Source organism: Mizuhopecten yessoensis, unplaced genomic scaffold (assembly GCF_002113885.1).
Source record: "Mizuhopecten yessoensis strain PY_sf001 unplaced genomic scaffold, ASM211388v2 scaffold716351, whole genome shotgun sequence".
NCBI classification, from domain to species: Eukaryota; Metazoa; Mollusca; class Bivalvia; order Pectinida; family Pectinidae; genus Mizuhopecten; species Mizuhopecten yessoensis.
This window is the reverse complement of record NW_018480073.1, coordinates 39,331-53,348: the sequence shown is the minus strand read 5'-3', so window position 1 is coordinate 53,348 and position 14,018 is coordinate 39,331. Positions and strand designations below refer to the sequence as shown.

The following is a 14,018-nucleotide window of genomic DNA, read 5'->3' as shown; positions in this document are numbered from 1 at the left end:
GTTGTTTTTTTACAATTCGTTTCGGCAAATATATATTCTGTAAAATTTTCGACCGAATGTTTCACAAACGCTTTTTAAATGGAAAGATGTAGACGAAAGTGCTACGGAAACGATACGGAAGTGCTACGGAAACGCTACGCAAGTGCTACGGAAATGCTACGGTAAGGGTACGGAAGAACTACGGAAATGCTTTGCAAGTGATACGCAAGTGCCACGCAAACGGTACGGAAATGCTACGCAAACGGTACGCTGAAAGTGGAACAGCGAACGTGTACGGGTCTGTAACAAGTTATTATTTTTTCATATTATTTCCGACAAATGATTGGCCAGAAGTGCATCACGTGTCCATCGATAAAAACCGATATTGACTTGGAGCGCCTGATTTTTGTTGAAGGAATGGGTATTTCTAAAATGGAATTATAACGTATCTCCAAACAATGCACTGTCCCACTTCTGAAGTTTGTTTGTTGTGATTTTTTCAGATTGCTTACGTTACTGTTTTGTAAAATGATAAAACAATTGTAGTCTTTAACTTCGGTCAATATTTGGATTTATCGACCTCAGTCAAAGGCTACAACTGCTATACAATGTCACCGATATTACAAGTAATTACATAAGTACAGTGTAACTGATATTTCAAGTAACTACATCTGTACAATGTCACAATAATGCACCATTTAGTGATTACATATCATGAAATATGAGCCCTTTTATCATCTTTGCTTATAAAAATGTCACACAAGGAAAAGTGTACAATGAAACGAAATCGAGTAACAATATTTACACAAATTAATTGCTATGAATACTATATTACATATGTGGTGTGGATTTTAATTTAAGCATGGCATACTTTTGTTTGTTTTAAACGATAGTATACTTATGTATTGAGACAAAAAGGAGATTTTTTGTTTATGAGGAACAACCAGTTTGTCTGTTTTTAAATGTAATATTTCGGGTACAAATAACTCCGGTTGAGGAACTATAATTCGTCTTTGTCCTAAATGGGGAGTAAATAAAATCAAACCAGTGTAATCTGCGACATATATCGGTAAGCGCTTACCACGTATTGATTATTTGTGATCCCAGCTCATTATAACACATTTTTTTTTTAAATTTGTTGCACACCACTTCATTATAGATTGTATGATTTTTGATTTCAGTGTCTGGTGTGATTCTTCTATATGTATACAATCCGTATCAAAGACTTAATAATTGCAAGTGCATTTGCACATCTGAAGTACATGTCGTTCCATGCCATCACGTACTTTATCACTGTCGGTCAAATAATGTGCTGCCCAAAGATTTTTGAATTCTGACTTGGAAATACCTAGTGAAAGTAATCTGCTTATGCTTTTGGCATAGCTTTTTGAGAACTTAAACCGATCACAAATAGATATACATGCAAAGGCGGCAACAATTGATGGTGAGATTTGCGGCTTTATGTTGTTATTCGCTTCCCAGGAGAGGTCATCAATTAACGGCGTATTGGTTGCGCCAAAATGGACTGAAGTCCTCGTCTGCAATGTTGACCTTCTTGGTGTAGTAATTGTTTGGTGAAACCCTGAGGTCGGTTTTTGTGATGTTGTTGATGATGTGAGAAACGCCTTCACAAGTTCTGCTAAATTATCTTTCCATCCAGCCATATAATGAGAGGACATTGGGATTTTAAACTGGTACATCTTTTCTGTAATAAATGTTTTCTTTAAATATAAATAATAATGTATAAAAAATAAATTAGATAACAATCTTATTCACATAACTTAAACAAGGTCATTTAAACATCACACCTTGATTAAACAACAAACACTGATATTAGTACTCTCCAAGCGAATAGAATGTACATTCATTCGTATACTGTCATCTATACTATTTAAAATGGCAGACATTCCAATAATGTACATACTAATAAATATCAGGTGCACAAATATACTTCAAATAAACTTAATAAAGTCCCTGTTCCACTGAATGCAATATGGCAGACATTGAAATCACATACATACTTACAACAACCACGTGCACTCATATACTTCAAATAGACTCTTAAAGTGCACCCTGAACGTTTGGCTCTATCAAGCTATGAAAATACTTTAAATTTTACAATAAAAAGAAAGTGTGAACGTCGTAGTTGACTCCGCGTCCGAGGTATTGCGATTTATCTGAAAACACACCTTTGGCTCAGCGGCGATCGACTCGATATGGGTAGCCCACTTCTGTGACGTCATAAGTTCAACGCTGTCAAAACAGCTCTATAGGAAAGCGTCGACTGTTCGTTCGCTATGTGAGCTTTTTAGTTACTTTTATGATATATTCCATCGTCACCTACGTATGTAAATAATATTTAAAGACTACACACGTATAAATGATGTTTTTTTTACAATTTTCATGAAGAAATGAGTCCTCCTGAGGAGGCAAACTATGAAAAACTATATGAATAAGTGTTTTCATTTTTACATAATTGGTTAATATAGTGACTGAAAATAGTTTACTTTTTATTATTAAATCGATCGTTAGAAAATTTGATGAACACATATACAACACGAAACAATCGATTAAAAATTGAGTGAAATTAACGTAGTTTCTTTGCAATATGTAGATATACGATTAGAATTGACAAAAAATGCACCGGTACAACAATATATACTCAAAATGAGCAGCAACCCGTGTTTTTTTACTCCCTGTCATAAAACTCGAAACGTTTTTATTATTTATGCAATCCAAGGAATTAAGCACATGATAAATATACACACCACTTCTTAGAATATTAAAGGGGGAGAATCGAATCTGCCGATATAATGTGCATAGCATGGTCCAGCTTTATTTGCCTCGTTTCTGACTTTCATCTGTCGAGTGATGCAATTGTACTGATTGTGGTTTGCATATAATGTGACTCTGTGACAGTATTTACCCATTTCATTTATTAATATTTTTCTTGAAATTGATCCTTATACCAGAGAAGTAATATGTACGTCTCTGCTTATACATTTCCCCGTTATCTCGCCTAAGGATACTGTTGTTAAATTGTCATCTACATCAAATGCAATCTACATACTAACCACAGATACCCCATTGCCCACCTGCCGATATCCCTTTGATGTCATACCTGTAAACAGGTATATATGTGTGTCTTGGGCCTCCTGCTGTCAGTACTGGACACAGGTGTTTAGTGTTACTTACCTGTACACAAGTTTCACACCTATGCTAAGGGAGTGGATCGAGGTGATTTTCATTATTTAACCATGATGTTAAATTATAACTTGTGTATGCTACATGTATAGGGAAAAACAAAAATGTTTGAGTCTCATAATTCAATTATATTTTAGAGGTAAATGCAATCATGAAATTAGATAACATAAGTCCGTGATCATATTTAGCATAATGTATTGTATACAATTAAATGTGTAACTGTCGGTATTTTGCTGTTTATTTGAATTGTCGACCTATCATTCGATTTGGCATTACTAAAAATATTGATATTTAAAAACAGCAGACATCAACGTTTAAATTATTTTGTTAACATATTTCACTGATATATTTTCGTATTTTTGGACCATAGAGGTACCACAGTATATTCTGTGCAAGATAAATAATCCGGCACAGGAACTGGTCACGAAGTTGTGCTGTTCAATGACGACATGATTGGGTTAGTTTTTTTCTGTAGAGCAGAGACATATAAAGTATATACGTCTCTGTGTAGAGTAAAGAATTTATTGCAAACCAACTTTCTAGCTAAAATATATGTGATTGACAACATTGAGACTATTTCTGTTTAATTTACATCAAACGTGTTCATTCGAGAAAGAAATCTCATCAGTGCTCAGAATAAGGACATGCAATGCTACCAGTCTATGTTACCCTATATCAGAGTCGTCAGTTTGGTTTCAATTAAACTAACTGTCTGGAAATTCTGGCAAATTACAATATGACTAGATACTATCTACATAATGTTATCTTCAGCATAATCTGATTCCTCAAAACTAAAATTAAATATGAATTCGCAATCTGACGCTGTATGACAATGGCTGTTCTCGATATCGCCTTTTCCTTCGATGGTGACCGCTACAGGCGTTGAACTTGTGACGTCACAGCTGATGGGGGCCAATTCACCGCGAGTTCCGATAATGCCAATTAGTAGAAGAAGGACAGGTGAAAAGCCTCACTTTACACGTCGATATCTCGGTATCAGGATGACAGTTTCGAAATTTTTATGTTTGGATCATATAAAAAGATAACATATTAATTTCTATTTTCGTTCAGGGTACACTTTAAAGAAACCCGTCCAACTGCAGGCAAGGGGATCCTTCAATAGCAAATCACATTAGCTTAATAATAAGGGGGTTCGCAAAGTCTGGAATGTTACTACTGAGGGAACTAGATATATTTACTTACTTTCAGCTTCTGTTACACTGAACACAAATAGATTCTCAAGTAGCTTGGCTCTGGCATTAGATACTTCCAGTTGAAGCCTTAGGCTGACATTTTCGTAGTCTGCAACTGCCTTTAGCTCTTCGGTTTTCAGGTATGAAGCTAACCTCACGACAGATTCTTTACCCGTGTGGAGATTATATCGGTCGATCCAGCGTAGGTATGTGACGACCCGAAAAGGCGGTATGTATATATCCGCCTCGGAGACAGACTCCACGCGTTGTCGGATGACATCAACACATTCTGTGATCAAGTTTTCTGTCCGATACTCATCTGCTAAAGGTATTACTGTATCCAGATTTGTATCTGTAAATACACAGGATTTAGAGGGAAGTATGATTTATTTTGTTACTATAAATCCAGATGAAATTTCAAATATTGTTCTACGCCATCTTCCTTCACATATAAACAGATAATCCTAGTAGATAATATTTATGTATTTGACATAATTTAACATTATTTTAAAATGTGTTTTGACTGAAATGTTACTCCATTGAAACAAATTATATATCCATTGTAATACCATTAATCATTGAGTGATCCCACGCGATTTCCGTCGTGTATAGAGTATATCCTGCGGTAACAGAGTACAGTAGAAATGGCCTGATCCTATAAATTAAAGGACATGTTTCAAATAAACATGGATAGTGGATTCAACCTGCACAACACACCTACATAATTATATATCTATAAACTACATTTTGAAAAAAATTGTTTAGAAGACTTAATTGTTTGTCAAAAACCGTTTTCCCTAGATTTAATTACCACATCAAAAAACACAAAAAAATATCACCAATGGCCACCGTACGCTACTGTACACTCCTACCTATACAACAGGAACAACCTCTGCTCTGAGCGCCAACAAATATGGACATACTCCTGTCATTCCTACAGAAGAAGAAGGATTTTAAAGCTAATTTTCTATTTTCCCTATTTGGCCCCGCCCGTCTACCCCAGGGGGTTAAAACCCGCAGTTTATACAAATTTGGGTCCCCGACACCCAAAGGTGCTTCGTCCCAAATTTGGACAAAATCTGTCATTCCTACAAAAGAAGAACTATTTTGAAGAATTTGCTATGTTTCCCCTATTGGGCCCGCCCCTCTGCCCCAGCGGGTCAGACCGAACGTTTATACAAAATATAGTTCCCTTCACCAAAGGATGCTTTAGACCAAAATATGGACAAAATCTTGTCATTCCTACAGAAGGAGAAGAATTTTAAAGGATTTGCTAAATACCCCTACTGGGCCCGAACCCACAGGCCCCAGGAAGGTCAGACCCACCATTTATACAAAATTGATTTCCCCAAAGGATGCTACTGTTCAAGTTAGGTCAAAATACATTCATCCCAACGGAAAAAAAAAGAATATTAAAGCTATTCCTCTATATCCCTTATTGGCCCGCCTTTCTGCTCCCAGGGGGGTCAGACGAAACTGTTTATACAATATTGGGTCTCCTTCACCAAAGGTTGCTTCATACCAAATTCGACAAAATCCTGCACACTCACTGTTTTAACAAAATTAAGTCCCTTTTGCCCAAGGATGCTACAGACTTTTTTAGGATAATGACCCTTAATCCCTACAGAAGGAGAAGGATTTTAAAGGTTTTACTTCTATTTCACCTATTCGGCTCGCCCCTCTGCCCCGCGGGTGGCCACACCTATCATTTATACAAAATTGAGATATCTTGACCTAAGGATGCTCGAGACTAAATTAGAATAAAATCAGTTAATCCCTACAGTAGGAGAAGGATTTTAAAGGTTTTACCCCTATTTCCATTATTTGGCCCTGTTCCTCTACTCCCAGGGAGGCAACACCCACCATTTATACAAAATTGTGTCCCCTTTGCCCAAGGATGCTCCAGACTATTTTAGGATAATGACCCTTAATCCCTACGGTAGAAGAAGAATTTAAAGGTTTTACATCTATTTCCCCTAATCGGCCCCGCCCCTCTGCTGCCCCCAGGGTGGCCACACCCACCATTTATACAAAATTGAGTCTCCTTGGCCTGAGGATGTTCCACACTTAATTAGGATAAAATCCCTTAATTCCTACAGTAGGAGAAGGATTTTAAAATGTTTATCCCTATTTCCATTATTTTGCCCCGATCTTCTACCCCCATGGGGGCCACACCCACCTTTTATACAAAATTGAGTCCCCTTGGCCTATTTAGTCAAAAATTACTCGGCCGTTCAGGACTTGTAGCGTTTTAAAGGAAAAGTTGACGGACGTACGACGGACGAACAGTCGACAAACGCTGCGGTACACTGTATTGCATAAACTCAATATGGTCCTTTAGACTAGGCGAGCTAAAAACCGCCCTATCGCTAGGCTGATACTACCAAGGCGGAATAAACATCCGCTACGTTTTCAAACACTACTGTTTTTTTTACAAATATTTGTGACTGCTTGTCGAAATGATCATACCCAAACCAAGACAGAGGCATCGTTGTGTACGGATGTTTGTGAAATCTCTGCAATTATGAATACTGAACCAGTCCTATTCTAATTCTATCAAATGTGCTTATACTCACATTTATTTTGTAAACTCAAATTGTTACTAAAGAAAGATGACCATAGTTACAGTACATTTTTATCATTACCTGTAACTTTGTCAGGGAAAAAGGGCAGAAGGCATTTTAGGAATGTGGCCATCTCATCATATGTTTTCCCATGGAACTCCAGCTTCCTTTTAGTGTCGTCAGAGCACTCGTCTTGTTGCCACTCTTTCTTAAGCCAAGCCTCAAAAACAGGTGAAGCTGATTCTAGTAAGGCTTTGTTTACATGAAGATTTTTTTCTTCGACTACCAGTATCACATCGTTTGGCAGGAAGCCTGGATCCATCTGAGCCTAAAATTTGATGAAAGTTTTTACGGACATGTCCAAAGAATTCTTTCAGTGTCAGTTACTATTATTCATTCATTCGTCAAAAGTCTCGTAATCAGAGTAATACTACTCAGTCAAAGATTATGAGAATTATAAAAAAGATGTGAAATTGGGAAGCTTTATCCCTGAATTCAAGGAACTCACCAGATTTTGTTCCTGATGTCAATTACGAACGCTTTACAGGAATAACTTATCCAGCATCCTTACATATTACATTTGGTGATCCTTACTTTAGACATGGGCTGGTTGTTGTATCTTCTTGTTTTTTTTAGTAATATTATAAAGTATAATCAACTGAACTTGTGTATGATTAACATCCTGATAAATTAATATATATCAAAATTTCCGAACGTTATAGCGATTAATAATAGCATACATAGGCTACTTACAACACATGTTTCGTCCGTTACTTCAATATACAGTATTGGCACTGGTTCGGTGTGATCACCAGACTGATCTTTGTCGTATTCTGAACTTTCATCGCATTGGTATTGAAGAAGAACACCAGGTTCCTGCAGTCTATAAAGATTTAAAAAAAACAGGTTTGACTTAGCGTACATAATTATCAACTGGCGGAAACATAAATGTAAAAATATATGATACAAAATTGTATTTATATAATTATTAGTTACAGTCTTTCAAAGTTAAAATGTTAACACCATTATTCTTCAGATTGTATAAAAAGTAGATACGTGTTGAAAATTGCATCGATTATCTGCAATCCTTAAAACTGAGACATCCACTTTTATAACTTACCAATAAATAAGGTGTAGATTGGATGCCATTAACGATAGTAAACAAATAATTGTTTCTTAATCAATTGAAGTTGATTTTTTAAGAAGACTTCTGTTTAGTTAATGAACAAAATGAATGTCTCTATATTTTGGTATCATTATCTAAAAAAAATGTTAGTGTTCGTTGGAGTATATATCACCAAAAAAATATACTCTTACCTCGGCAAACCTATGAAAACGCAAAAAAAACCGGCAACCTTTTCGGGGTACCTGCTTCGGTTAAAAGAGCAACGGCCGCCCCAATCTATTTTCACGTAACAATGTGTAACCCAAATATGTCTCTAACGAGATGATCACATACCACTCCTAGTGGAGGGATCACTCGGCTCGTGTATCGATGAAGATGTTGTAGTGGCTTTTTGACTATTGTGTTTATGTTACTAAACCATATCATGAAAAGGTATTTTTTCAGATTGTGTACACTTATTCTAATCTTGTTGATTAATTGTAATTAAGAGATCTACTTTCACTTTCGTTTTGGTTTCTTTAAAATGGGCTTTTAGTATAATCGTACTAGCTGTGACCCCAAACAAACAAGCAGATATGTACAGTGTGTACACATTTCCCAATTCTACTGATCAAGTGTAAATTGAAGAAGTTGATAAGTCTTCGTACATAAATCATGCAATTACGCTTTCGTTTCGATTTCCGGGATACCCTTAATCGGGCTATGGGAATTTCTGGAAATTCTTTATTCCGTGAGATGTAGGGTAACACCCGTCAATGCAGGTGGGCATCAATGCTGTGAGTTACAGGTACACGAGTTATTAAAAGGAATCATTAAACTACCGGTAACAGATCAGACGGCGACATACGGACCTACTGCACAAATATATTTGTATGTCAACCCCACTTAAACCCCTTGCCGATGTACGTCTATAATGAGAAAAATTGTCGACGGATAAAAATTGACAGGCAGTAGATACAATACTGGGACAATACTTTTTATCTTCTTTATCAACTCCGGCCCACACAGGATAACAGAGACTGCACAAATATGTGCATCTAATGCAGAACCGGGTTTTTACTTTTGCTTTGGGGTCAGTGAAGAAGATACAAATCTGCTGTCTCCATTTTAACATTTGTGATCAAGAATTGTTTGTTTCCACTCCCTTATTCTTTCGTTTGTATGGTATCTCCAAATGTACTAGAATGACTTTAACTTCTGTAAGAACGTTTATTTCTGTAATCCCAAATAAACAAACAAACAAACAAACAGATATGTACAGTATGTACACATTTTCCAATTCTGTTGATCAAGTGAATATTATTGAAGTAGAAATTGAAGTCCACGTACATAAAACATGAACTTTCACTTTTGTTTTGATTTCCGGGATGCCCTTAATCGTGCTATGTGTACTGGATGTTTGCAAATCTTTAGTTCGTTAAGGAATAAAGAATGTAACAATAGGTGTAACAGGGAATTACATGGACTATAACTTAATGGATTGTTATGTAAAAATTACATCCAAACACATGTATGATATTTGTTAAACTGCTCACCAACTGATCCTCTATCCAATTACGAAATACTTACAGCATTGTATCGCCATCTCCGTTGCCAACAAGAAACATGTGATCCTGCTATTCACATGCACAGTATAAGGAATGGGCATGTTTGTACATGACTAATACAAATAACACTATATTATACCAATGACCAGAATAGCCCCAGTATTTAGTCAAAATAAAATGACATTGTAACAGATTACATATATAATGAAATGTATTCATCCCGTAATATATTTAGCGACACAGAATTGTACACTTTTTCAATTAGTATCAGTGATAAATATAATAACATATTATTGTCATAAATAATATAATATTATATTATCTTATACTACGTAAAACGAAACAGAAAAGATGTTGATTGTTACTTCCAACACGAAAACGGAGATTTAGTGTATAGTTTGCAGCTGCATAGACAATTGATGGGTGACCACTAAATCATCGTTGTACAAATTCAATATCAATTATGAGGTAAGGAGTTGATCGCTTTTACATAGTGTATAGATTAACTGAGTTTAACTCATGTAAGATAGAGTCGTCCTGGGTAAGAAAGAGGTGTAGGAAATTTCTATCTTACACCCCATTTCACGTGACGTGACGTCATAATGGCTCAACAATGACGTCACGAGTTCGGACGTGAATGCGGAAAAGGCGACGTGATGGAATCAAAACCTTTTACTATCGTACACGTTAGAAAGATGTGATTATTTGTTCTTTTGCCAGTATGGATATGCTTAATCTGGCTGGCTGATTCCAAACGCATTTTCATGGTTTCTTGGCTTATTCTGGTGGTTGGAATGAGTAGTGTAGTGATATGTTTATTATTCGTGTAACAGGAGCATTTATCACTGTAGTGATATGTATACGTAGTGAAATGCCTGCAGTTTTTGTTTCTACTATTTTCATTTATGTATTCAGCTATCTAATTATTTTGTCTTTTGTCCTGTTCACATAGAATAAGATTGTACGGGGAGACCTGCTCGACCATGTGGGTTTCCGGACCAGCAATAATGATTTCAGATTCTTAGCGCGCTTCCATCTGGGCAAACAAGAATAAGTTATATTATCATAATTATTATAATCCGCGGTTCTTATATATCGCTTTATGCCAACCTAGGTCGTAGATCGTCTCAAAGTGATTCACAAATTAATATCCGTGGTTATTAGGCCCTTGAAACCAGCCAATGTCTTTCTCAACTCCATGTAGAATATACAGCCAGCGCTGCCACTTGGACGCTAACAGCTAGCATTTAACAATTCCAGCACTGCCCAACAAGGTACTCATTTACAGCTGATAAGACTGGAACAGGATAACTAAAGTATGTTGCTCAAAGATACAACAAAGTGTCCTGACGCGACTCGAACTCGCAACCCTTCAGTCACGAGCCTGGCGTCCTACTACCAGACTAAAGTGCCTTTTAATATAAGTTCGGGCTAGTACAGGTATGATCGTATCGAACGTGAGTGTTTATTTGTTTGCAAGTCCTTCATCGAGTTAATATTTCTTCGGCTTTGGGTCAACGGAGAAGAAAAATCTGCTATCCCCATTTTAACATTTGTAATCAAGATTTGTCTTTTTTCACTTCATTATTCTTTCGTTTCGGTGGTCTCTCCCAATGCACTAGTCTTCGTATATTGAAGAAGTTGATAAGTCCTCGTACATTTAACATTTACTTACACGTTTATTTTGAATTATGGGATGCCCTAAATCGGGCTATGCGTATTTGTTGTTGGAAAATCCTTAAGTCGGTGATTTTAAAATGTGACACCCGATACCGCAAGGTATGCATTGGAGAACCAATTTAACGGTACGATTAACATGTAAACGAGCTATTTAAACAAAACATGGATATACCGATAACAGATCAGACGGCGACATACGGACCCACTGTACGAACACATTTATATGTTAATTCTAATTTAAGCCCTTTGTCAATGTACGTCTATACCGAGAAAAATTGTCGACGGGTTAGATTTTACAGGCAGAAGATCATCTTTATCAACTCCGGCCCACACAGGGCAGCAAAGAATGCACATATCTATGCCTCCCGTGCAGAACCGTGTTTTTACTTCTGCTTTGCGGTCAGTAAAGAAGGAAAAACTGCTGTCCCCGTTGCAACAATAGAAACCAAGAATTGTTTTTGTGTTCACTTCCTTTCTCTGCACTAGCCTTTGTGTGACTTTAGCTGTTGGGATAACGTTAATAGCTGTCACCCTAAATAAACAAACAAACAAAAATGAATATGGACTACATTGGTTAACTAGATAGACGGTTATACAAATACATCATACAGACACATATGTTAAGTTGGTTAAATAACCCATCAACACCTATGTCCTGTTACGAAATACTTACGCCATTGTGGTGCCGTTTTGTTGTCAACAAGGAACATGTGACCTTGCTATACACATGCGTAGTATAAGGAATTGGCTTACACATATTGAGCATATCTTTGTATATGACTAAAACAAATAACACTACAGCCCATCAATGACCAGAAGAACCACAGTCATTTGTTAACATAGAATGACATTGTACTAGGTGAAAGATATTATGAAAGGAATATACAAGCTATTACAGCCATGTTGGTCTCTGTGGAGTATAACATATATACAGGTATATCACGTAATATATCAATAGTGACACAAAATATGTACAATTTACAATTTAGTAGAAGTGATATATATTATAACAAGTTATCACATTTTATGTAAAACGAAACAGAAAACAATTTGCACCTTCATATGCCAATTGATAGGGAATCGTGCAATTCTGATTTTTTCAAATTTAAATATCAATTATGAGATAAAGAGAAGGTCGCGTCTACGTAGTGTATAATTTTATTGAATATATAGAGGATATCTGACTTAATTTGTTAAGTTGTTATCCACAGAAAATAAAAAAGAAATAACTAATTTGGCCAAATATGTAAGAATCGCTAGTAGAAAACAACAAAAATGTACTGAATTAAGTCAATTGTATCTAGTGTTTGTCAGTCATACATTAATATGGACCTATCATCAAATGTTATTCATTTATTAATAACATTATTTTAATCTGTGCAAGATATCTCTCTACACTTCTAGGAGTAGGTGCGGAAGTGGTGTGTATGTGTGTTGTTGTTTAATTGTTTACTTTATGTTGCACTGTATATATGCACAACTGATGAGTTGTAAAGCTTAAGGCAATATATGAACTTTAACTTGAACTTGGACTTCAGTAATACTTAATTTTTCTCACTCGTGTGGCTAATATTTTCATATATTTCATGAGTGCACAACACGAGTGAAAGAGATCAAAATATTAGCCACACGAGTGAAATATATTTGGTATTACTGAAGACTCTGTTCGATTTTCTATTTCTTACATTTCGTTTTACGAAAAACGACCCCGGAACGCGAAGCGACATATCAAGCTGACAATATTTGATCTGGATCTTTTTACCACTAGCATGTCTAGAAAACCGGTACCTACGAGACAAAACAAAGTTCATATATTAAATAAACTATTCCAAATTACTATCATCATGCAATTATTTAAGTCCCGTCATATCAACTCAGATCTTTACACATTGTTAATAAGAGCCGAATATAAAATGGCGGAGAGTTGGAAAATATGGAAAATATAGAGTTGTTGTTCTGTCACTTAGCCTCATCAATACCATCTATGTAAGTTATACTTAATCACTATCACTGTCAGAGATGACATCGTAATCACCTGTATGTGTGTTACTTTCATAGGGATATGAAGGCAATCAAATACTGATAAAAAATATATTTTTACAGATTACCAGTCTTAAGTTGATTGCTTAGGGTTGAAAATCCTATCCACAACTAAGGTCAATTAAGGATGTGCCTCAATGTGTGTTGTGTGAGCGTGCATGTGTGTATGTGTGCTAGAGGGAAGGTATTTTGATGGACTTGCCTCCTTGTGACAACGCAGATCTGATGCCGACTTTATAGTGATATCTCACTGAAATACCATGCCGAAGGCACTCAGCACAGTATTCCGCTCGGCCTTAAGGGAATAAGATAAATCGTTACTGAATTATGCATAGAATGTACTAGTTTGATAAACTTTGGATCACTGTACACTTCTTTGTATTAGAATATGTACATTGTAATACTGTTAACGTACGTCTTTTAACAGTGTGTTAATCTTAGCTCTTTTGTCGCTTTAAAAACATCCGCTAAATTATAATTTCACTAATTAATTATTTTGTATATTGTTTTCTATTGAGAATATTGTGAGTTTTCTATTTTATTTATGCTAGATTTAATCCGCTCAATTCTAGAAAACGCTTAGATTTGAGTCCGCTAAAATCAGTACTTTTACAGTATAATATTTCAAACAATAGATACAATTCACTATTTCTCCCGATAGTAAATTGCTAAGCGCTGTACTAGT

At 35.9% G+C, this 14,018-nt stretch overlaps 1 protein-coding gene across 2 annotated transcripts; it reads right to left on the bottom strand.

Moving 5' to 3' along the window:
* Positions 1–331: 331 nt before the first annotated feature.
* On the bottom strand, positions 332–12,083 carry LOC110443549. 2 transcript variants are annotated; one of them, XM_021487822.1, is made up of 5 exons: positions 11,967–12,083; positions 7,694–7,823; positions 7,022–7,268; positions 4,387–4,728; positions 332–1,684 (listed from the first exon to the last, which is right to left on the bottom strand). In XM_021487822.1, the coding sequence occupies exons 1-5, from the start codon at positions 11,969–11,971 to the stop codon at positions 1,206–1,208; spliced, it is 1,203 nt and encodes a 400-aa protein (XP_021343497.1). In that variant the 5' UTR covers positions 11,972–12,083; the 3' UTR covers positions 332–1,205. The 2 variants fall into 2 exon arrangements, with proteins under 2 accessions (XP_021343497.1, XP_021343496.1); XM_021487821.1 differs by lacking the exon at positions 11,967–12,083 and adding an exon at positions 9,636–9,690.
* Between the last annotated feature and the right edge of the window lie 1,935 nt (positions 12,084–14,018).

What these genes read in the sequence shown, in the direction of transcription:
- LOC110443549 (XM_021487821.1), bottom strand. Translation starts at nt 9,673, where the DNA reads ATGTTTCTTGTTGGCAACGGAGATGGCGATACAATGCT. An exon ending in TAACGGACGAAACATGTGTT is followed by an intron (nt 7,269 to 7,693) that starts GTAAGTAGCCTA and finishes ATCAAATTTTAG; the next exon opens with GCTCAGATGGATCCAGGCTT. An exon ending in CAGTGTAACAGAAGCTGAAA is followed by an intron (nt 1,685 to 4,386) that starts GTAAGTAAATAT and finishes CATTTATTACAG; the next exon opens with AAAAGATGTACCAGTTTAAA.